The sequence below is a fragment of the Strix uralensis genome, chromosome 20, assembly GCF_047716275.1.
Source record: "Strix uralensis isolate ZFMK-TIS-50842 chromosome 20, bStrUra1, whole genome shotgun sequence".
Taxonomy (NCBI): domain Eukaryota; kingdom Metazoa; phylum Chordata; class Aves; order Strigiformes; family Strigidae; genus Strix; species Strix uralensis.
The window spans coordinates 7,727,572-7,751,799 of NC_133991.1; the positions used below are offsets into that span (position 1 = coordinate 7,727,572).

Below are 24,228 nucleotides of genomic sequence, written 5' to 3' on the forward strand. Positions count from 1 at the left end.
CCCAGGGTGGGACTATGTGAACAGAGAAGGGGCGCAGGGAATAAATCTGACTTGCTGATTGTCGAGACCGAAAGTAAATAAAGAGTTATCAACTAGCAAATCATAAAAATGTCAGAAAATGCATTTAAGTTTATTTCAAGTGGATGAACTTTCAGCTTCCTGGTGAGGTTGCAGAGTGGTTCTGTGTGCACATGAAATCAGAGGCAGCAAGCTGGCATACTCATGAGATGCCGTACAGATCCTGATCTGAGCATAAATTTCGTTCAGTAAGAATAAAAAGCCATTTGGAGCTCCAAAACTGAAGTAAACCATCTGAAAGGTGAAACATGGAATTCACAGCCATTAAGCAAGAGTGGCAGCAATAGGGATAGGTTACCAAAGTCAAAGGAGGATATCAGGATTGTCTGGGAAGCGGATGTAGTGCAACAGAAACTTCTCAATTTCAAAAGCACCAACACCGTGTAAATCATTTTAATGCATATACACCTCTAAACGCTCTTTTTACCCATAAAATTCTGCTCTATGTTCTAGTTATTCCTAGGCCTGACTTGAGTCATCAGTGCTGGGGAATGATCTAGGCTAAAACTCCAAACCAGAGCTTGTCACATCTGAAGAGCCAAGGAGCTGCAAGCCTGCAAATCCCTCGGACATAATAGCAATAGGATGCCAGGAAGGGATTGGCGAAAAGGCAAGTCAGTAACAAGAGTTTTGGTGCTCCTGTCGTATTCTGAAGCATAGTCTTGAGAAGAGCAAGGCAGTTAGTGTTGACAATTTACTCTGTATTATCTTGACTCATAATCTAATCTCTTTGCAAAGGAAAACATGATCATCTTTTATGCGGGACCCCGTACACTGAGGATGCTGCTGCCACACACACAATGAGTTACCATGTTATCGAGGAATACTTCAAGCTCTAGGCAATATCACACACTTGGATCCTGCTACTGTCACTGCCCTCAGCTATGTGAACACTCACGTGAGAAAATGAGGGTGGTTCTTCACAGTTTCCTCCAGTTTCTCCAAGAATGTTGTATCTGTGGCATCCCCCGGTCTGAGACACTCTTCATCCTACAAGCACACGTGTTCTAGTATTGATTTCTTGCTGTGCTTGTCCGTGCACAGGCCAGCTCTAATTCTGTCTCAGAGACATCACCCCAGTTTGACCCTTTGGCCTTTTAACAGGTAGGTCAGCTCTTAGTTCAACAAATGAATTGTGGAGCTGAAAAGAAAACACTTTCCTCCTTCCAGACTGCCTGGATTGGAAGCTTCTTTCCCGAGAGCAGATGGAGGTGATACAATACAACTTTTAATGGTGTCACTGTTCAGCGTATCGTAGCTCTTCCCACCTGCCCAAATAATCCTAATAAAAGCTTAGACCTTCTTCTTCCCCCGTGTTCTTTCCCTTGTTTTCTACTACACTGCCCCAAATTTTTCATTTAAAAAGGTGTTGTCAACTCACCAGAATAGAAATGATGCCTTTGAATTTCTCCTCCACCAAATCACAAATTATTTTGTTATTGAAATACTGAACTGGTTCCCACTACAAAGACAAGAAATCACACTCAGGTGAAAACAATTCTAGACCGGAAAAATCTTGAAAATTTCAGAACATTTCAGACAGCACCTTATTTAAATAATCTTTCTGTCAAATTTGAAAAAAAGCTTTTTCACTCATCAAATTTGTTTTCCTAACATTCCCTTTAAAAGGTGTTTCTTTGATATCACAGTAAAAGATTGGAATGGCATTACTCACTTCTAGCTGTATCACACATGAGTTACCAAAGTGTTTCAAAGAGAAAGGAAGAAGGAAAGCTCTTCAATTCATTTACTTTGGAGACCATTAGTAGCAGCTCCTTTTCTAATCACCTGTCCTCTGGCCTGCAGGAGGTGCTACAAAGGAGATAGTGGAAGCGATGATATTGGCTCTTACCGCTATGCCTTCTGACTCGTATTCCTCTTGTTCTGACTTTAACGTGAGCTCTATGAAGAGCTGCTGCAATTTTTCATTACAATAATTAATACAAAATTGCTCAAAGCTGCAAACAAAAATCAGAAAAATAATCACTAACACTGTAGCACAAGTAAAAGAAGCTACAATCAGTGGGCAGCAGCAAGAATATATCTCTTTAAAATACCAGGAACATTAACAGCTGTAAATGCTAAATACTAGCTGGATGCCCCAAGCGTTAGAAGCCCTGTGATTATCAGTTATTCAACTGATTTCCTAAAGTTGAAACATCATCTCTTTCTCTCTTAATAAGAGCACCAGAGACGGAATAACATCTTATTTCATAATGGAGAGAAAACACTATAATGAAGGAAGTCATGTGGAATTTACTCCAAACTCAGAGACATTGATTGAAACAAACCTGTTGTGCTGGAAAACCTCAAATCCATAGATATCAAGCAATCCTAGGACTGTTGTACTTCTCCAGCCTGGAAACTCTCCTTCCTGCAATAGGGCAAAAAAGAAATGTTGATATGTACTCACAGCTACGATCCATCACTTCGTCTTACTAATTTAGTTACAGCATTTACTCCTTAACCTCTTCTTAATGGAAAACAAATTCATTTAGAAATCACTGTACAGCGTGGAGCTTATCACTTCTCTGCTTTGCAGCTACAAGATTTAAAACTTCCTTTCACACTTGGGTTGGATATCAACAACCAGCAGGTTTAGTTACCTTGTAAGCAAGAGACTTGTTAACCTTGTTCACCAGCCAGGAGAAAGTGCGTCCGTAGATCGCCTTAGCAAGCGCGTCCCTTGCGTAGGCTGCCTGCTCCAGGTTCAGGGGACTGATGAGCTGTGTGCAGGAGAACAAAGCCGCTCAACAGCCGTTCCACCGAGGGCTGAAATTTCCCTAGTTCACTGTTAATAAACAGCCACCCAGCGGCATCCTGTCAGCTCAGCTCACATCAGCGTCTCCCAGCCGTACAGGCTGCAAGTCACCATTAGGCTGTGGGCCTCCCGCATCGACAACCTCCCTCGACAAGCGAGGAGTGAACTGTTTACTTCTGGGAAGAGAGCTGATAGTGTACCGCTAGCTTGACTTAATTCCATCGGCCTCCCCGATTCCCAGCTCATGTTCTTACCTCTTCCCCTTTTGCTATGATCTTCTTGTGGATCAAGGCATCTCGAAGAACAGAGCCCTCAACTGCTAGAAGCTGCAAAGTGGTAGAATATGAAATTAATTTATGAAGCAGTACGTTAAAACTATTACTGATAATTTGAAGAGATGAGAAAGGCTGTCCTCAAAAGCACAGTCCAGCAGAACAACCCTTTATTTTCCCATCCACACTGCAAGACCTCTCACAACGTCAATCCTCCCCTCCCCGCCTGCACACCACCTCCTCTCGGGCAGTGATATGACCTAGCAAATAAACAGGCTTGATTGTTCTGGCACAGAGAACTGACTAAGCAAAGCCACCAGGGTTGTTCTTTCTTTAAAACTCAGAAGTAGGTCTAAATACCAGAGTAGGTCTAATTCCTGTCCCACTGCCTGAAGGTGAAAACCTCAAGTCAGTGGTGGATCAAGTGGTAAATAGAGAAGTTGTCAATTAAAGGGCTTTGATGTTAATATTTGCATTTTATTTAGGTCAAGTAAAAGTAAACTTCTAAATTGTATTCTAAAATGATACGATGGTACCAAGTTCAAAAGAAGGAAAACTGCAATTCATCTTTAATGTAATAGATCTCTAACTGGTGACACTCACCCTAGCCAGGTATTTAATCTGGTTCTCTGTAGTGACTTGAGCATTTCCTTGCTCATCAGCAGCGAACTGCACGTTCCCCAGATGCAGGACACTAGCCACAATGCTCAGCAAATCCTGGAATGGAAGCGACAGTCAGAAACCAGGATGACGAAAGGAACACACAGCAAGAAAAGGCAGGGGGATTTCTGTGTTAATGAAGATTTTATGAGAACGTTTTGGGGGTTTTTTCCCAGGATTTTTGCAGATAATACATTCATTCTGAAGGCTGCCTTTGGTCAGAAATAACAAATCAAAGCAGAAAAATTCCTTAAGAGTAGAAAAATCAGCTGTGCTGTTAAACACGCCTTACCTCCACCTCGTTGTCATTGAAGCTTATAATGGACAGGGCTCTTCGTACAATCTTCCAATCATTTTTATCATTTATGGAACTGACCCTTGCACAGTGACCCTAAAAAGACACAGTTTGATATAAATAAGTAAATAATTGTCAAAGATATATTAACTCAGGCTCAGTGCACTTCTGCCATGTTTCCTTTCATAGCAGTCATCTCAGTGTTATTTTTTAAGTGAGGAAAGGAAACTACAAAGGCAACTGAGAATATATTGGTCCTATACTATAACAATATTGTAAGAATTACTAATTAATGCACACCTTTACTAAATAGTGATACTGTTGTGGGCTCTTCTCAAGGCCCAGCCTTCGCAGTAAGTCCTCCTCCCCTCCTTCTAGCAGCTGGTAGAAAATGTGGAAGTTCCTCTCTCCGTGATTCTGGTGCACAACTCGGGACTTCTCCAGGAGGTAGTTCAAGATGTGGCCCCCAACAGGAGCTCCCTAAATCAAACCAGATACATTGAAATAGTTCATCAACACAGAGGGAAATATTTCTCGTTCTTGGTGGCCTATTCAAAGACAAACAGGATACAAAAGGATAGCCTACAAAAAGACAGAAAAGTATCTGTCATTTTGTATCCCAATCTATTTCAGCTAAAACAGAGTGGTGACTTCAGTTTTGAAGTGTATGCAAAATGAACTACTGAGTGAAAATAAGATGCTGTTTTACAGATCGTGGCTACAGCACATAGTGAATGGGATCCTGACTTGTGTAAAACTCCTTCTCAGAAGGAACTGAACACAAAGGAAAAGCAGCAAAACTGTGAGTGGGGAGGGATTCGTATTGAGATGTTTAAACGGCTGCAGTACGCCAAGCTACTCTGTTCTTGCACTATGTTCATCTACACGGTGTGGGGAACTTTGGATCAGAATCGAAACAAACACGAGGCAAAGTTACACGGGACAGAGATTATCTTCAGATCACAGCTGGCTCACATGGATTTAGTTTGGGAGTATCCATTTGCATGGTGCATGTACACCCTAGAAGTAAGAGGATTTAATCTGTTTCTCTATATAGACAAATGAGGGAAAAAAGAAAGGAAAGTGGATTCTATAAAACCCTCTGGAACCAAACTTTGCTACCACAGGCTCTGCTTCCACTGTTGTGGAGGGAATGAAAAACAACTGCTCCACATACACGCCAGTACAAGACAGCACAGGGAACAGAGACCTGCTACGACCAGAACCAGTTCTGAAGTATAGAACAGTTTTTATGTTACCCTGTAATCAAACTGCACATCCATATACTTCCCAAATCGGCTGGAGTTGTCATTCCGAAGGGTTTTTGCGTTTCCAAAGGCCTGAAATTAAAATGATCAGAGAAAAAATAATAAACATCAAATACGATTATTTATAAACACTTTGGTAAAGCTGCCAGTTGTTCATTTACAGCCATTAAAGCCTAGATTTTTCCTTTTTGCAAGGGAAACCAAGAAGGAAACAGATTGCTACCCAAATTCTAATGCTGATCTTTATACCCAATGCAAGCATCGCAGATGGAACATGCCTCTGAAAACATTTCCATCCCCCCTAGCAAGCTTATTTTAATGCCAGTTCACTGCTGACAACATATGTCATGTCTGACAGTCTTCGCAAAGCTTCCTCTTTCATCACAGCTATTTGCTCACAGCCACCCGCAGCTCCGCTCGCAGCAGGCACCACCCAACAGGCCTGGGCCCGCCAGGCTTTCCCCTCTCACCGGGAGCACACCTTTCCCTTGGAGAACAGAGCGGAAATATCAAAGGGAACTACAAAGACAGCTCGGGACTGGACACTAGAGGACACCACAGCACTGGGAAATGCACCCACAAATGCATTTATCAGAGGGCAACGCTGCCCACGGTGGATGCCTCCGCTTCTGGCTTGGCAAACTTATGCAGCACACCAGAACTCTGCCCACGCCAAACACCGGCCTCTCCCTGCAGCCCGGCCACTCCAGAACTGCTCCTGGTGGACTGGAAAGGGCCAAGAGAGTTCAGTAGCAAACAGCCATTTCTTTGGCTTGGAAGCTGACTGGGATTCCCCTGTGTGCGTCTGCCCACACGCCGTGAACCAGCGTTCCCAGTGCAGAACACTCGCTCATGCCCAGTGGGGTCCAGCTGCCCCCACCCCCTCAGCTGGAAAATGTGAGCGCTGCTGCTATGACTCAATGTCAAGTTTCCGTGCCGCGGGCTCTAGAGTTACCTCCAGGACGGGATTGGATTGTAACAGGCGGTCCTTCACGGTCTCGACCTGCTGACTGGCTGGACAGGTCACGGCGTAGTACTGCAGGATCTTCTTGGTGGCCTCTGTCTTGCCGGCCCCGCTCTCCCCAGAGATCAGAATGCACTGATCCTTCCTCTCCGTGCGCAGGGAGCGGTAGGAATTGTCTGCAATAGCGTAGCTGAGAGACAGCGATAACCGGGCATTAGTTTTGTTTCCACAAGCGAAGGGCAGAGGCACCTCAGCTAAGATGATCCCACAGTGCAAACTCCCAGCAGAGACACCTCAAAAGAAGTGGGCGTGCAGGGGCTGGGAAAACGCGCGCTGCTTCTGGGGATGACACACCAGATTGCTGACATCTCTATACACACCTTAACCACTGAGCACAAATCTATCAAATTCCTTTAAAAATTTCTTTTGACTCTCTCTGAGAAGAGTTTCTGTAGAAGATGACTAAATGGTGCAGGTAAACTTACTTTTCTAAATATACACGGCCTCTCAACATTGGTCCCACAGGACAAAAAAGCTTTACATTCAGGAAACCATCGATCTTTATTCTGGCTTATCTTTTAAGCGATGACACACTCAGAGGGTCACAACTGCACTTTGCTATCTGGGTGGCTCCAGAATAGCCCAACCTCTCACAGCTTCTCTTGGGTGGTAGGAAGAATTGGATAAGCCAGCACAGACTGATAAGCATCCTGCAGCCTAGATAAGCTACACCCAACTTAGGCCAAACGGGTACCTAAGGTACCTTAGGTACAAAAGGTACCTAAAATACCAGATGGTTCCTCCTGCCTGCGTTTGCTGCTGCTGGCCCTGGAGCCCTGCGCCTTCCTTTGCTGCTTTTTCTTCTCTTCTCCTCCCCGTGACAGACCAGACAGGATCTTATATCAAGCATCACACACGCTTTTACACCACCAGAGACAGGAGGATGAGTCTGACAATGGTGGCAACTGCTCAGAGGGAGAGGAGAAGGACCAGACAGATGCAGCGGAAGAGGGTAAGAGACAAGAGGAGCATTAGCCCTTCACAATGCACTCATGCAAGACAACCTCTGTAACAGTATTTTCAGCTGTCTTACATGTGGTAATCAAGCAGATATCCCATCTTCCTATGCTTGACAACCTTTTAGTAGCTTTGCCTTTTTTTAAAAAAAAAAAACAAAACCAACCCAACTCTCATGCTGTGAAATTAATTAGAAATAATCACACCAAAATAACAGCCGTGGCCTTCTGAAGTCTATTAATACTTGGTGCTAAGGCAACACCAATGAGCTACCTAGCAACACAACTGCACATTTACCCCACTGAAGTCATCAAGTCCTTCTCTTCCCATCCAAATTCTGTCTCTGGAGTATTTTGAAAACAGCTGAATGAATGTAAATTTAATTCAAATTTTAAGAGCTGCCTCTAGACTGCATGGCCTTTATTGGGTGATTTTATAGGACCGCAAGTTCAAGCAGAAAGCTAGCAGTCATGCGTACCACATACAGAATCACTTAAAGATGTTTATGGTCCCATTTGTAGTCACCACCTCTGAAGCCCCTGGCAGGTTATAAATAGGACAGGATGTGACAGATCAGTCTGGGAAGTATGCTGTGTTCAAGCCCATAGGGATGTAACTTTGCTCCTTTGAATGTCTACGTGTGACGCACTTCCCAGAGACCCCCGCGCTCAGGCCTAGCCTGAAATTATTTTGACACTGGCATAGCAATCTTTTAAGTATTTTGGCTTTCTAGAATCAGTTTAGAATAAGAAGAGGAGGAAAAAAGACACCTGGAATACCGTAAAAGGAGAAACGCAGAGTACTACACTACAGAGCATTTCAGCTCTCCTCAGAATACTTTTAAATGCAAAAAGAATCAAATAATGTAATGTTTTTTAACGGAACAATAAAAACAGTTAACAAAAAATACTGTTTTCCCAGCTGGAGCAGCAGTGGTATTTGGTACTGCAGTCCTCAAGGGTTTACTTATGAGCTGCACATTTTACAATTTCTTACTGGACCAGTTAAAACAAGAAAGAGAACAGCCTAATGAATAATCAGCTACTTTGTGATTTCAGTCACTTTGTGTAGCACATACAGGAATTAAATTCTGCTTAGCACTTCATCTTATACGTGAGCATTGCCATCACACTCAGTCCTGTACCTACTGCAGACAAATAAAAAGGCAGCCACAGTCCCAACGATTTTCCAGAGAGTCACAGAATTCTCATCGAAGGACAAAAAAAGCCCTTAAGAGTGGCCTGATCACAGCCAGAAGTGGCTGCCTCTAGGCCAGGTCTCTGCCTGGAGGGCAGGACTGAGGGCAACCTACGCACAGCAACGAGGATCTGCAAGTCCGAGCTGCCGGACACCTGCACACAGACACGACGTACCGACACGTCTGGGTCAAGGGGAGAACTTTGCAGGTTTGAATGCAGGTTTTTTCAGGTTTAATTGTCCCCCCGTGTAAGTCCACACAAGAAGCTGAAAGATCACATTTTTATCATAACAAATACAACTTCAAGTGTGCAGACTTTCCCAAGTGCTGGTGCTTCTCTCCCTCTCTGCGCTTGCAGCGCATTCTGTTTTGCTTACTCTCCTGGGCTATGTGCCAGTAATAAACAATCCAAATAGTTCGCTCAAAAATAAGATCATTTACTCTTCCAAGACCTCTTTAAAAAAAAAAAAAAACCACCCACCACCACAGAAAAAAACCTCCAAGAGGTGCTCAGAATTTGGCCCTTGGTCCTGAAAGAAAACATTTTGGAGCCAAATGTCCTCAGCTCTCCGTCATCTTTCAGTCTGACAAAAAAATCTAAATGCTTTCAAAAATAACTTTAAACCTCAAACTTTTTTTTTAAATGGGAAATTGGGAATGCTCACCAGGCCAGACCATGTAAATAAATACATTCCTTGTTCCAACAGGCTGACGGTGTCTTAGCAACAAGGGAAATACCAGATAAATATTGGTCAGGCAGTAACAGCAGAGGTAGGAAAGAAACCACCACACATCCAGACACACTCTCGCCCCAGGTTAGCCCGCCGCCGAGTGAGCGATGGAGCAGCAGGGGAAACGCACGGCGTGGACACGCGGACCCCAAGTAACCCTGGAACAATGAACTCCTGTCCTGCCAGGGCTGGTTACCAGCTCTGTTCCTCCAGCCAGGAAGGAACCAACTCCCTTTCCAAATACTGCTCTTGCAAAGGCAACTCATCCTCTTTGGAGAGAGGAACAGGAATAGAAAGAGCTGTACACCACACCCTCCCAAGGATCCTTTCTATCCCCATGATTTTTAGTGCTGCATCTGGGACAAGGAAACGCCGTATTTGCTTGTTTTCACGTGTCGTTACTGCACACGCCTGCGTGGGAACGGCACAAACTGCACTGTTTACCCACAGGCCACTCACAGGTGAGGAGAAACTTCATAGAAGCTGACACCACGGTATCGCTCCATGTTCTGTTTGCTGTAGATTTCCAGTTCCTTGTACGGATTAACAGACACCAGAACTGAGCCAATGTATGTCTGAAACAGAGAACACAGAGCAGAGAGGTTACAGAAGGTCTGGCAGCGGATTCTGCGAGAGCCCAGGCTGCTCCGAAGGCCGTGTATCTCCTGCCCCGGTGCACTGGGGATGCTGCTGAGCGCTTCCGAAGAGGCCAAGGGTGCAGCGAGAATGACACTGCAGGAGTTATGCTAGACACGTTATCCTTGCTGGATAAACAGCACCTGCAAATGGTCTTAATGCTTCTAACAAGCCAGAATACTGGGTTATTTCTGATACACTGTTTAGGATCAAGTTCAAGCCTGGGGTTGCTGAAAGCCCACCACAGGGTAGATTCATGACATGGAAGAATGTGGTGTGAGTTGGATTTTCAGCGCTGGCAAGACCTGTAAATGCCAGACAACCTCAACTGGAGCACTGCAGTGAGCCCTCACCTCTGTTAACAAGACAGTACCCCAGACTAGTTGTGACACAAGCAGCCACGGTCTATTAAAGTTGATACCATCATCTCCAAATTCAACTGCAGAGCAAAGCTACGGTACGTCTTCTGCAGCAAACACTCAAGTTCAGGTCACTGATGAACACGTTGGAGTCTGTCACTCTGCTACTCACATAGATCAGATTCTCCTTGAAACGCTTGCGCAGATTTTCAATAAATGCTGCTTCGCTGGTGAAGTTCTCAAGCAGTACAAAATCCTGCACCCCGACACGGTCGCGGGCTGTCAGAGCACTCTCCATGGTCAGACGAATACCGTTAGCCCCCGCTCCCTGCAACCAAAAGCAGAGGAAGGTTAGGAGATCTGTGGTTTTGTACACAGCTCGCTGAGTCCACAAGAACCATCAAGCACAATTACCCACGGACAACCTACAAACAGGAGATGATATTAGAAAAACCCCACTGCTACTACTGAAAACTCTGGTCAATGTATACTAACACTTTTATCGATTGGTTTATACTAACTGCTTTGATGGAAGACAAGCCCGCATTAGGGAAAAGTTATTGCTAAACTTCCAATAACTTTAAATCAATCACTGAAACAAGCATTTCATAAAGACAATAAAACTTGGATTTCCCTTCCCAGGCATCCTTTAGCAGGGGTGAGACCAAAATGTGTTCTCTCTCCTTTCCTCTCTCATTTCACCGCAGGAAGTCATTCCAAGGTAAGGAACCTCTTATGACTAATGATGATTCATCTCATGAGCAAACAGCTTCACACTGCTGACCAATGTATAGGCTTTCACAAGATACCCAATGGGAAAACTCAGAACTAATGAGAAATGGGCACTTCTGCATCCCAGGCCACTGAATTTAGACGATGACACTAACATCTACCCCGTGCATCAAGGAACTTCTATTCCCTAACCCTTTTTTAAAAGTTACATTTTCAATGTGATGTGGTTCAGACACAACCATCTTTGGAAAACACTGGTCTGCTGACTTCTTACTTCACTCAGCCTCACGTACTAAAACAGGGAGAGGAAATGTGCACTAAGTGACTCAGTCGCTACTTGCAGGGAAAATTTTTACACAACAGACAGACAATGTACAAGGCACAGAAGACCAGAGACACTACAGAAATTAGAGACAGAAGATGCAACATATTAAACCATTTGCCTCATCTGTCTGCATTTCCTTGTCATATTCTTAAACCCTTCTTACATTTCAAACTCCTCACAGCAAGCACCCTTCTCCTAAATCATTTCCCTAAAGCACTAATGCATTTCAGAGAATCTGTTGCTATATTCTGGGATGTTGCCATCACTGGCACCACCACCACTGGTGCTTGTTCCTAAGCTCACGTACTAACAGCAATACCCAGGCACCCTCTCCTGTAGCAGTGTTACAAAGTGGGAATGCCGGACCCCTGCTGCAACGCTGTCGTCCAGCCCCAAAAGCCTGCACAATGATGTAGATGATTTTTGCTGACTCACGTTGTCAGGTAGTTCCTTTCTGCTCCTTCTCAAGATATAATAGTGGTCAGAGCACAGGGACTGATGGCGTGCAAGGAAAAAAAGATAAAAACAACCTTGGTCAGAAGAAAATTTACCTTAAGTTTTGTTAAGTAGTAATAAAGGCAAGACCCACTGAAGTATAAATTTGGGCCCAAACAGGTACAAATTCCCTCAGTCTGCAGTTGTTTAGACTTACCAATCATTTACAAATGCAGTTTTGCCTATTTCTGCAAGTTATAACTGGCTTCCTTCCTGAAAGTCCAAAGCAACTGCGTGAAACTAGCAACTTTCAGAAAGAAAAATTAGTGCCTCCTGGAAATCTCAAATCCAGATCCACTCTAATGGCTCAAACACCACACAGAAACATCATTTTAATTTCCCTTTTTATTTTTTGCCATTAGTCTCATGGTCTGGAAGGCCTGATTTCTAAGCTTTGAAAGATCCAGTTTGGGAGAAATTCTACAGATACGGTCATTAAGTAATCTTCTCAAAATGCCCAAAAATTTCCAAGCCAATTCCTCCACACCTTCAGCAAAGAGCTTTGTTGTCTTCTTCCACCCTCTTTTACCAAGGTGAAGAGGAACGGGATAAGCCCTGGAGAAGGAAGGTGTGATATAAAGGACAACACTGGCAAAAGAAATAGAGATAAATCACATACAAACAAACACTGCCTAGAAATTAGAATCTTTCTATCAGAGCAGTGCAATCCTGGAGCAGGTTTTGGACAAGGTAATGGGAACAAAGGCAAAATCAAAAGAAAATAACTAGTTTTCAAATGGGTAAGTTTATGAGTACAGTTTTAAAACACAGCTGCCTCAAAAATGACTGAGGAGAAACTTCCACCCTTGCACAGTTAATCCAAGTTTATATAATCCTAAAGACTTTCACAGAAAATGGCACTTCGCAGTTTCAGCAGCTCTTTCATCAGCCACTCCCTCCCTCAGGACAAACCGATCCCAGCTGTACACATCCAGCATAAGGAAGCAGCAATCTATCCTACTTACAACACAGAAAATTGCACTTCAGCTGCCTCCTCTGGGACAGACAGTTAAGGCTAAGTAGCTTTCAGTTTCCTCCACACTTTTTTCTTCTCATTCATCTCCACCGTCCCTCCGTGAGGATAAAATAACTACCTGAAATTTTCAGTCAGTTTAAAAAAAAACCCCAAACAACCCTAAAAGCAAGTTTTCATCAATAATTAAATGTGACCAGGTTACCTAATCGACATGATGCAGTCAGATTCTCCAGAATATGAACTGTGTTGTACCCTCCCAAGCGCAAGTTCAATGCAAATATAAACATCAGTCATAAACCACAGCCGAGCAATATGCACTTCTCTGTGCCAGCATTCGCTCATTGCTTTATTGCTTATGTCCAAGTCTACCACCAACTTAAAATGTCAACGTTAACTATTTGACTGCCAATAACTTCAACAGATGCAATGTAAAAGAAGGTGAAAAGAAATCCTTTTTGCAAAATGGAAATAGAGCAGTAATGCAGAAGGGAAGAAAGTGGGGAAAGAAGACACTGTTTAGAAAAAAAATAATCACAACGATGACCATATGTTCCTACTGAATGATGAGTGTGACAGTAAGGCACTGAATAAATTAACTAAAATGTTAGTTATTTTGTGTTAGCAGGCAGACATCAAATCTGGTGGTGTAAATTAATTCTAGAAGACCCAGTCTGGGGGTTAAATATATTACAGTGAAGCTAATTAACCATCAAAGCAGGTTGCCTATGGACAGGACTGGCTCCCATAGCGTCTTTGCAGTGGACAGATTTATCTCTGCCAAAACGCCTCCAGCTGACGTATGGTTCATTTACAGCATCCTCTGCTCTGTGCTATGCCAGAGATCAGCTTGGCCACCTCTGAAAGCCCTGTGCGAAAACCAAACACATTGGACTTCACCTCCCTGACACGTGTTAATGCAAGCAATTACCTGTTTCTGAGCTGAACTGATGCAACTCACTAAGGCAGCAAAACAATCACCAGGAAAAAAAGCAGCTGGTTATTTTCCTGTCAACGTAGTGATCTGAATCACCTTCCCATGGGATCAAGGTGGGTGTCAGATGCAGGGCAAGGAGGAAGGGGAGCACAGGTGCCCTTCTGACAGTACCAGGTAGTTAGGTTAGCTCAGCCACGTGCAACACTGCCTACAGGAGTCAAAAGGAGGACCAGGCTAAGGATCCCAACCTTTGTAGGATATACCATGCTAACACCATACCCAGCACAGGCTGCAAACAGGGAATTACAAAAATCTGAGCAATCTCCATCTGATCTTGGTGCTCTGTGGGCTCAGGAGTGCCCATCTCTTCTCTCAAACTGGCCTTTCATCCCATACTAAAATCACTGTCCCAATGGTCACTCCTGCTTTAGAAAATACAAGCTGACTTTTGCCACTGCATTTCTCAAACCCACCCCGAGGTACAGTTCCAGGGGACTCATTCCCACACTATTTTAACCCACTCCTTGCTTTTAATCTCTTCTCCAGAGCTGTCAGCACAACAGTGGCTCACTGCCAGGGAAGGAAAAGCCGTCACTCCTGAATGGCGGGGACCAAGCCAGTGCAATTACCAAAGCAGTACTACTTCCACATGCCTTTTTCTTCTGTGTGATTAAATTTTGGGAAAGACTTTCAGCTGGTGTAAATTGGTGCTGCTGAATGCAGCCAGCAGAGCCAGGTTTACCTTGGCGGAGGTTCCAGCCGTCCTTTGTATTCATACAACAGAGTCAACACCACCAGAAAATACCCTTTCACAAACAGCTCCTGGGAGTACAAAAGCACTCAAGACTATACCAAAGAGTTTCCTAAACTGAACTAGTAAGTCTCTCACATGTCATTGTGAAGGTGTAAGCAAATCTTTTTCTTTTAAACAATGCTAAATGCCAAAGTATGATAAAGACCTTCCTCTATTTAGGACCTGGAGATCTAATACACCTCAGAAATGAAAGCCAAGACCTTTTACTCTGCACAACAAAATCTGAAGTACTTGAGAGACTCAGTCTGAGCACATCGGGGAAATTTTCTTTTGTGATGGACGGCAGAGGGCAACTCTAACATGAGCACAGGAGTTCAGGGCTGATGTGAACTGAGCAAGAAACTCCTGTCAAGTGCTTTGTCCATCGGCTGGTCTACGGCTGTGCAATACCCAGCAGCCCAACAGGTGTGTAGGAAGGAGTCTTTTACACCAAAATGTCCCAGCCTCGATTTTCCCAGCAGGGTACACCTGAGCAGTCAGGGTTGGCACAGCAATTCCAGACACACAAGCACTGCCAACTGCTGAGAGAACAGGCAGCACCTGGCAGCTCAGGCAACTCCCTCCTTCCTGGAGCATCCATGAGTGATGCACATGGAAGCACCCGGAGCTCTCAAAGTGAATGGTATCATACAGCTCAGGGAAGCTTTATAACCATCTGATTTAGAAAGAAGAGTCACACAATGTAAACAAGATTTCTGCTCCTACATCTAAAAATGTCTGTTTTAATATTTTCCACTGACAACGCATTTTTACAAATTAGCTAGTGTCCATTCCGTAGACCAGCAGACATGCAGTAAAACGACCGCAGGAAGCGGGTGCTGTATGGAAAGAGGCAGGCATCTTTATCTCAGTATCAAGTAAAAGATGATTGATCTGGGGCTTCCAGAAATAGTTACAAAGCCGGGAACGGAAGAACAGGCAAGAACCAAATGTGAGTGGGAAGGGGAATTCAGATTAGATTCTGGAAGACAATAAGAAGTCTGAACCAAGAACAAACTTCTTGTGGGGAGGCGGCAGTTAAAGCACATTTGTCTCCTGGATAGTATGACATGCTTCACTGCCATGCCAAAGCTGCAGGAAGGAGAAAAAATAAAAAAAAAAAAATCCTCTGATTTCTACTCCACTCTACAGCCTGAGAGAGGGTTTGGACACAGCATGGGCTAGACAGCAGAGCAGACAAAAATCAACAATTTTATCCAGAGCCTCAATTCCTGAGGTGCGGAATGGGATAGCTCTTCTTTCCTTTTACACAGAGAAAGCAATAATGAAAACAACTGAGGTGGACCTGGACCAAGGGATCTTAGTCAAGCACTTGCCGCCTGCCAGCGAATCCCTGACAGACTGAAGTGCAGCACTTGGGATCCTCCTCCCTTTAGCCACACTGGAAGTTAGCTGCACATTTTGGAGACAGAAAACTCTGTGCACAGCTGGGTTGGAAAGAGGGTTTCCTGAGAGGCAGCTCCGTATCTCACATAAAAATCCTCTGCAACTAACCACATGGATTTATTTGCACTTTCTGAAGCCATCTGAGCTCAGACAATAATTTATATGGCCCAAATCTAATGTATTGGACTTGTTTAATGAAAAAATGTAGTAACTTTTATTCTGCTTCTAATTATGTAAGCCCAATGAAGACTGCAGTATTTCCCACAAGGTGCTAAGCTGTTCTAAACTGACAACTTGAGAAAAATCAGAACTCTCAGATCAAATGGGATCAAAACCAGTTAACAACTCTGATGACACAGACTAGTAGAGTTAAAGGGAGCAACTTCAACTTGCAAATAAAGTTACCATGTTAGCAGCTGCCACTCAAGGACCATTTATAGCAGAATCAGTTTTTATTCTTGCTTCTTTTCGAGCAATACATTGCCAACAAAGGAATGTCTGGAGTCAGGGAGCGCTTGTCCATGCTCAGAAACTGGTTCTCCCTCTCTGATACTTCCCTCCCAGTCCTAAAACTATGTTGAATGGTTTTAACTATACACTATTCAATAAATGATATTAAGGAGAGAGAATTGCCTCTTCCTTGACTAATGTCTGTAAACAATTTATTTTGAAGTCTTCCATATTTTAAGTAGGGACAAACCAGAATACCTTTTAAAACATAAAATAATCGGAAATACAGGGTAACCACGCTTATTCTGCTCTCAAAAAGATTTGCTATGTCCCACTAGCAAACTGCCTAGAAGTTAAAAGTACTGCCTCCCTCACTTTTCAAGCTACAGAACCATTTAATCTCCCACCCTAAAATGCAAAGCAGAATGGGAAATATGAGCAATGTATCACACTGTGTGCATTATTTTAAGTATCTATTAATGCATGTAGGTCGTGGGGAGTTAGAACTGTGAAAGCAAAAATTTAATCTTTTGAAAAACAATAATGCAGGGTGTGGATGTTGCTGCAATTAATTGCGACTCTTAGTATATTAATCAATGACATTTGACACTTGCAACATTTAGAACAGTAAGAATCAGTATCCAGAGGAGCTCAAATGTAAATTAGAAATGCAAATTACAATGGACCAGAAACCAGAGAAAGGCATAGAGATTTGCATAGCAAGCAGGCAATATAATTTGTTCAATGTTTATAACATCATTATATTTTCTAGACTTCTTTTTTGGGGGGGAATTAGGAAAAAAAAAAAGAAGCAATTACTAGTGAAAAGAAAAAAGTAATTATAAGAACTGATTTGAAGGAGAAGAAAAATGTTTAGCCCAAAGAGGGGATGCTGATACTTCAATCACCAAGCTAAATATAAAATAGCAGTAAGAAAAATGAACTAAGCAAACCAGAAAGATCACCAAGGCTGGAAAAGTAAATACACTGAATTTCTATATTTAGTGAGCTGACATTTTTGCTCCTGAGCGGATGAGACAAGCTGTTGCTCATTAAAAGATGTTGCTGATCACAGCACACATAGCAATACTACCTGTGACCTCAGGTCACAGCCCTGGGCATCCCACAGTAGCTTCAGAAGACAAACAGATGGCATGGAAAGCAAAAACCCAGATCACTGCCCTTCCAAGGAAGTTTTGCCACTGACTTCCATATCAGACCGAGCAGGTGAGAGGGGAGCAGAAACTAAAACACTGCCCTACAGCTAAGAACCACGTCACGGAGTCGCCCTCCCCGCGTGCAGCAGCGGGGCGCTGACCCTGCGCCCTTGTTCACTGCTCTGGTAAGGGCTGCAGTGTTCCCCTCTAAATGCACACATCCCTTCGCCTCTACGGCGGGTCTCGCACTGTTACTCTTGCAGCACCCTGCCCTTCCCCACACCATACCTTCCCACCTTCTCCGCTGCATTCCACACGCCCCACACAACCATTTCAGACCATTAGGTCTTTCAAAGATAGTAAAACTTTCCAAACAGAACAAGCACCCCAGTGCATTCTCAGGGCATGTGAAGGGCACTTCCACACCCACATGTTCTCTTGGAGAATATCAAGCACCACCCTAGACAACATCACTGCTTATCATGCTCACATGTATCACATTCAAAACCCTTTCTCTACATCCACTGCTGTACAGAGGTTTGTGGGCTTCTACAGTCCTCCGTGCCAATAGAAATCCAAGCACAAGCCTCTCGAGCACTATCTCCTCTACCTTCAAATGTGCTGCCACAGGGAGGGACTAGACAGGTCCTCCAGAAGCTCTGTGCTTCCCTTCATCACTAAGACCCTTTCTCAGACAGTGGAAAACACTAGACTATTCAGGAAAACATGCAAGGATCTCTAGATTGAGCAGGTATGGGATACTCCAGCCTCATGCTAAATCTTCAACAGTCAGAGAACTGCTTAAATCTACAGACATGACGTTTTCAATCCTCCTCTTCCTAAATTTGGTAAGTTTACCAATTAAAGCCTTGAACATTCTTATCCAGTCAAAAGCCCACATACACTTTTTTATAACATTCCCTCAATTCTTGACCTCCACATCTTCCAGTGTCAGTGAATTCCACAGCCCCAATTACATATTGTATGAAAATAATCTTTGCATCTCTTTAGCAACTTTTAATTTAGCTGAATGTCCCTCTTCCCATGTTACAACACAGAAAAAGGGAGCTCACGATCTGCCTTCTCTGTGGCACTACTGTTTGGGTTTTTTTCCTCCTCTCTTACTCATCTTTTTCCAGGTAACAATCCTAGTCTTCTCAATCTTTTTGCCACATACTCATTTTTCTAAGCTCCCGGTAGTTGTCCCGCAATGCAGTACACAGTCGCAGGCTTTCTGGTTGCTGCTAAAACACGGACAAAGTTTTGCTGAAGTAAATACACCCTGGAGAAACTGAGTGGCCGAGTCCTCAAGCAGGTATTTCCTGCTGTTGCCCGGGGTGGCAGTCACAGGGGAAGCAGCCCATGTCCCTAGGAAGGACACAAGCAGAGCCCAGCACCAGTACGCTTCACATCCTTACGACCCTTCCACCCAAGCAAAAGCTCCACCCTTCCTTCTCCCCTAAGGCAGAGCACGGCTTTCCCCCCTCTCTTCCCACCTCCTCAACTCCCACCTTGGCTCCCTCCTCAAAACATGTATCTCCTGGGTTTTTTTAATCCTATTTCAACCCCTTTCACATAACTTTCCAATGAAGGGGTCTTTCGCCAAGCAGGCTGAAGCATTTCACCTTCCCGCTGAAACCTTGACAATTCACCTCCCTTCTTCTCAGACTTAGATACACATCTGAAAGCTGCAAAACCACCCAAACAGTTGAATAAATCTTACCGCGCCTCTGAACTTCATTTCTGCCTCCTGCCAGCTCCCGCAGCACTTGCAGAGACTTAGTTTACGCTGCTGCAAAAAGCAGGAATCTGAGGACAAGTTCTCTCTTCTGTCAGTTGCTCTTTTTTTTTTTTTCCACGACATTTTCGGTGCAGTCAGAACTCCCTCCCTCCCACCAGCTCCTACTGGAGCATCCTGGAGAGGGCGTTTTCCGAGGAGAGGGAGAGGAACTCTCCTCCCCTCCCAGAGCCGCGCACACATCATGAGAGGCAGTGCATGAGAAAACAAGTCAGCTGTCCTCTGCCTGCAGCCAGCCCTGCTGCCCAATGACAGGGAAAAACGGAAAGAAAAGTCATCACAGGCACTGGAAAACCTGGTGCAGAGCCCAACACGCAAAACCACAGCAAACAGGACAGGAAGCAATACGCTCCATTATGGCAAGTTTTGTACTGAAACAGCTGCAGCAGCATCAAGAGGGCTCCCCAAACCCACTCCCAACTCACCCCAACCACAGCAAAATTTTTTTACAATTACACTTGTAATCCCACTCTCAGCAAATCAAAGGACCACGAAGAGCCCAGGGGTAAGATGTAGTTTGCCCTGTCTGCCCTTGCAAGGACTCAGCATATTGGTTCAGCAGTATTTTATTCCAGAAACATTTTGAGACACCCACCCTGAAAACACCCACTCTGTATGGAGGTCCCCGAGGTCCTTATCACAAAATAACCTGCCCTACCAAGTAAGACTCTTCCTAGTGGGACACAGTCAAGCCACTGTTGCCCTTAGTCTCCAGCCCTTGCAAACAGAAGTAGCATGTTTAGTCATCTCTGGGGCCATATGGGTTTGGCCTCACACAAAGAATTTAATGGCCATAGCTACACCAAGAGTGTGAAAAACCACCACCCCTCAGAGATAGGGGCGTTCTGACCAAAATCACAATGTATATGCAGCCTTCACTAGCATTAGGTGGAAAGTGAAAGGACAAGAGGCAATGGACACAAGCTGGAAGGGAAATTCCAATGAGACATTAAGGAAATTTTTTTCACAATGAGTACTGTCAAATACTGGAACAGGGGCCCCAAATTGTGAAACTCCATCCTTGCAGTTATTCAAGACTCAACCAGACGATGCCTGAGCAACCTGATCTAAACTGGCCCTGCCTGGAAGCAGGGTTGGACCAGAGATCTCCACAGGTCCCTTCCAACCTAAAACTACTCTGTGATTCTACTAATTATTTTGCTCCTCAATGGTCTAAGCTATGTGTCCATCCTAAAATGAATTACAGGTATAGCAAATAAAGCTACAGATCTGTTACAGATAGCACACTGCCCTGGCACAAGGCCCGGTCAAAGTATACCACCCTTCAGGTGTTCCAGGTCCCAAGTTGTTCACACTATGAGCATACAAAGCTGCTGCCTGGCAGGTGCCCAGAAGGCCAGGCAGAGCCCTGAAGGAGATGAGTTCTGCCCTGAGCTGGAGAACCTTCCATTTCCAAGCAACAATGACTAAAAAATTAGTCAGCCATTTGATCTGACTCACAGCAGTTAATGAAGATGATGGGCTCTGTCTGCAAGTCTCCCAACACCGATGACAGCAATCTGCACAAAGCATGTCGCCACCCATTTCTCCTTTATGCCACCCTCCTAACGGACCTCTCCAAGTGATCTCCGATATGGGACTCCACAATTCGCCGAGAGCACGGCAAATGGCTAGAAACTGGAGGTTTATCCACAGCGTACAAGGCCCTGCCCACCCACATAAGGCAAAACACCTAACTTGCACCTGCAGTTGCAGTTAGGAGGTCTCAAACTTGATCTAACACTACGAACTCACCAGCTGAATTTTCAGAGGTCGTTCGCTCTAAACGCATGCAGCCACATCTGCACTGAGCAAACATCAGCCTGAGCCAACCACCACCTAATTTTCCACAAGAACCTTATCAACATTAACAGGAACGTATCTTTCCAGCTGTGCATCATCTTCTGAAAAGAGACTGATGTAGACTCTCTTGTATCTGTTCAAATACTTCTGAAATTTAGGTAATCACACTGTATATCACCTGTCACCACCAGTTCACTACCACACACAGGTAAACATAGGTGGCAAACTGAATATTACCCTTTTGTCATCATAAAACTCTTGGAGGATATTATTTTTCTTTTCTTAAGTGGGAAAGGCTTTTCTCATGACCATAGGGTAAGAGAAGAAGGCAAAAACCAAACCAATTCTCTTTCTCTAAGGGCCAAAGAGCCTTTTTAAATGTATTAGTCTCAGATCAGATATGACTGTAACACCCCAGGCAGCATGCAGCACTACTGAGTAAGCCCTACTCTACATATCTGCCCAGAACCAACATTTAAAAGCATCTCAATTGTTGGAATCCATTTAAAGTGGTCCCTCGTGGCAGTCATCAACCAAGTTGTGCAGTGCCAAAAGGCAGGTTCTCTAACCATTGAACACGCAGAGCCATGAAATCGTTCCCAAGCTTCACAGCTGGTATTTCATGACTGGCACTATCTGGAGTCAGCTCTACTTAAAGAGGGTTGTTGTGTTTTGTTTTTTTCTTATCAAAATGCATACTTTTCAAATTCTATTACAGAAAGGGTAAAGTCAAGCTTTAAAACAAAAAGATTTAAATCAAAAAGCTACTTGCTTTACTTGAAAGCTTTTTAAAGTAAAACAAGGCTGTGCATGGCCACTACTCAGATAGGAGGCTATTTAAAACCCAAGAAATGTAGCAGATGTTGTCAGTGGTTCAGTGCAGCACTCCTCTCTAATTAGCTCAGACCCACGGCACTGATCCCAGAGATCCTGCCGCTGTGGTGGATGTCATTCGTCACAGCAGGAAGGTGCCAGCGGTTACAAGGAGTTGTGGTGAAGCTTGGATAACGCTTCTGAAGAGAGCTGTGGTGCCACCAGCTCTTCTGCCCTCATTAGATTCCATTTTGAAAATGATTCGTAGTACTTCTCAATTCTTGCACAACTACTTGGCATGATTTTTATTCACTTCTTATCGTCAACCAACTGAGGAGCTAGGCGAATTATTAACGGAGGCAGCCTCAGGACACATTTCAGAGGTGGATTTAGCACTGGTCTGTTTCAGAGCACTGAAAGAAATAGAGAACACTCCAAAGCCCTGCTCGGTGCAGGAGCACAGGTAAGATCAAAGGCAATCTAAACTACATTTCCCAAACTGAGCCGCATTAGCCATTACTGAATCACAACAGCAAGCCCTGAGCCAGAAGTTTTCCAAGTATAATTAGGGCTGTAGCCTGGCAGCTCTGATCCTTCAGGAGGAGAATGTCAGGCCTCCATCATAATTTCTCAAGTCAGTCTAGTTGTAGTCAAACAACAGAGTCAATAACACTCATGTTACAATTTTAAGTTATGTATTAGCACCGAGTTATCTTAACAGCTTCACCTTTCCCCTAGTTTACACCTCCTAACACTTCTCAGAATACATCACTGAAAATGCCTTGTAAGAGGAGAATATACAAGAGCCCAATATTCAGAAGTACATTTTTTTTCACACATTTCCCTTGGCTTTTTTATGCAGAAGAACCCTTTTATTTACTTTTTAAGTGGTAAGACCTTCACTCAAAATGTTTTTTTTCCTGTAGTCAAACTACTGCCCTGCTCTTGCTGGCAAGGAAAACCCTCCTGCGTGTGGGTTAGCTAAAATTGGGAGGGAAAAAAAATAGTTGGAAAGCAGAGATAACCAACAAAATTTTGATTTAAAAGATCCTGATCCCGGACTATGAAGGTGATCAAACCAGGCTGTTCCTTTCCAGCAACAGAGCCCAGCTTTTGTCTGTGATTTCTGCTGAGGATGGCTGGCTAGGTCTGTGTCACTACTACAGGCAACTACAGGCAGAGGTATGAATCAAGTTTTCCAGGCCTCACCAGTTAGAAGTGACTCATATAAACCCTGGATTAGAGCACTGGGATTGCTCTGTTCGTTGCTGATAAGCAGCTGACTCCCTGCATACAATTTCACATTCAAAGCAAGGGGACTGGAAACCTTTCCTGTCAGCCCTGCTCCGACAGGCTCACAGAGTAGTGCATGACTTGCTAAGCTACACCTGCAAGCAGTGGCTTTACTGAAAAAAAACACCAACAAATTTGGAGTTTGGGCCCATGAAACCGGCATCAGCAAACAGTCTTCCCCTCTGCTGCGCAGATTCCACCGCACAACATAAACACAGAGGTAAGAGGTGCTGGCTTGGGTTTATGCTATTCAAAAATCAATGTGGATCACATCTACATTATTCCAAAAGCAAATGATATCAAGTTCATCTATCAATGCATATCTTTTTTCTGGATTTTTATAATATTCATTATTTCTGCCTTGCAAAAGAACTACAGAATAACACACATTCCATAATTAGAAAGCACTTGGCAAAGACACCATGGGAAACAAACCACCCTAAACAGGCCAGGAATTTGAAATCCCTTCCTCTTGCAGGTCAGAGGAACGTCTTAAAAAATAGAAATTTCTTTAACCTATCACGTGTCCTGCTGCCCAGACTATACTGATCTAAAACTGATTAAAATGCCTCGCATTCCTAAGACACCCTATAGCAGAAACTGGAGGTTCTGATGGACATTTGGCCCATTGATTAGGAAAAAAGCCCTGTTCCAGCAGAGGATAACATCTGACTGCATGATAACTGGATAAATGAATGCCCTGCCAAAGAAGCAACATTAAATACTGTAACAGGCTTCATAACAAGGCAGAACCTCTTCCCCATAGCATTAGCTCTGCTAAGAATTGTCTGGTTTCTACCCTCTTTTTGTTTGTACTAATGCATCTCCTCTTTCCCTGTGCAGAGGGTAGCCAGCTGTTCCCCAAACAAGTAGTTAGCAAGAGAAGCCTGGACACAGGACATTGGTCCCTGGAGACACAACATTCCTGATCAATTATGAAACCACAGACCTACAAAGGTTAAATCAAAAGCCCGTTATACTCACTCAAAAGGCGTCTCAAGATGGTAAAGTTC

General features: G+C 44.0%; 1 protein-coding gene across 5 annotated transcripts in view; it reads right to left on the reverse strand.

The window, feature by feature from the left end:
• The window catches only part of MYO1C (myosin IC), a 58,437-nt gene that overhangs the window by 11,902 nt on the left and 22,307 nt on the right, over positions 1 to 24,228 (reverse strand). For 3 of the 5 annotated variants that reach the window (XM_074889936.1, XM_074889937.1, XM_074889938.1), the window contains exons 2-14: positions 10,412 to 10,567; positions 9,704 to 9,819; positions 6,290 to 6,488; positions 5,326 to 5,406; positions 4,367 to 4,546; positions 4,064 to 4,162; positions 3,715 to 3,828; positions 3,094 to 3,165; positions 2,685 to 2,804; positions 2,370 to 2,452; positions 1,931 to 2,036; positions 1,460 to 1,540; positions 977 to 1,068 (exon numbers count right to left, since the gene is read on the reverse strand). In XM_074889936.1, coding sequence (XP_074746037.1) covers positions 977 to 1,068; positions 1,460 to 1,540; positions 1,931 to 2,036; positions 2,370 to 2,452; positions 2,685 to 2,804; positions 3,094 to 3,165; positions 3,715 to 3,828; positions 4,064 to 4,162; positions 4,367 to 4,546; positions 5,326 to 5,406; positions 6,290 to 6,488; positions 9,704 to 9,819; positions 10,412 to 10,567 — 1,499 coding nt within the window. Of the gene's footprint in view, positions 1 to 976; positions 1,069 to 1,459; positions 1,541 to 1,930; positions 2,037 to 2,369; positions 2,453 to 2,684; positions 2,805 to 3,093; positions 3,166 to 3,714; positions 3,829 to 4,063; positions 4,163 to 4,366; positions 4,547 to 5,325; positions 5,407 to 6,289; positions 6,489 to 9,703; positions 9,820 to 10,411; positions 10,568 to 11,731; positions 11,792 to 19,231; positions 19,396 to 24,228 lie in introns of those variants that run through there. The other 2 variants (XM_074889934.1, XM_074889935.1) reach the window with 2 other exon arrangements.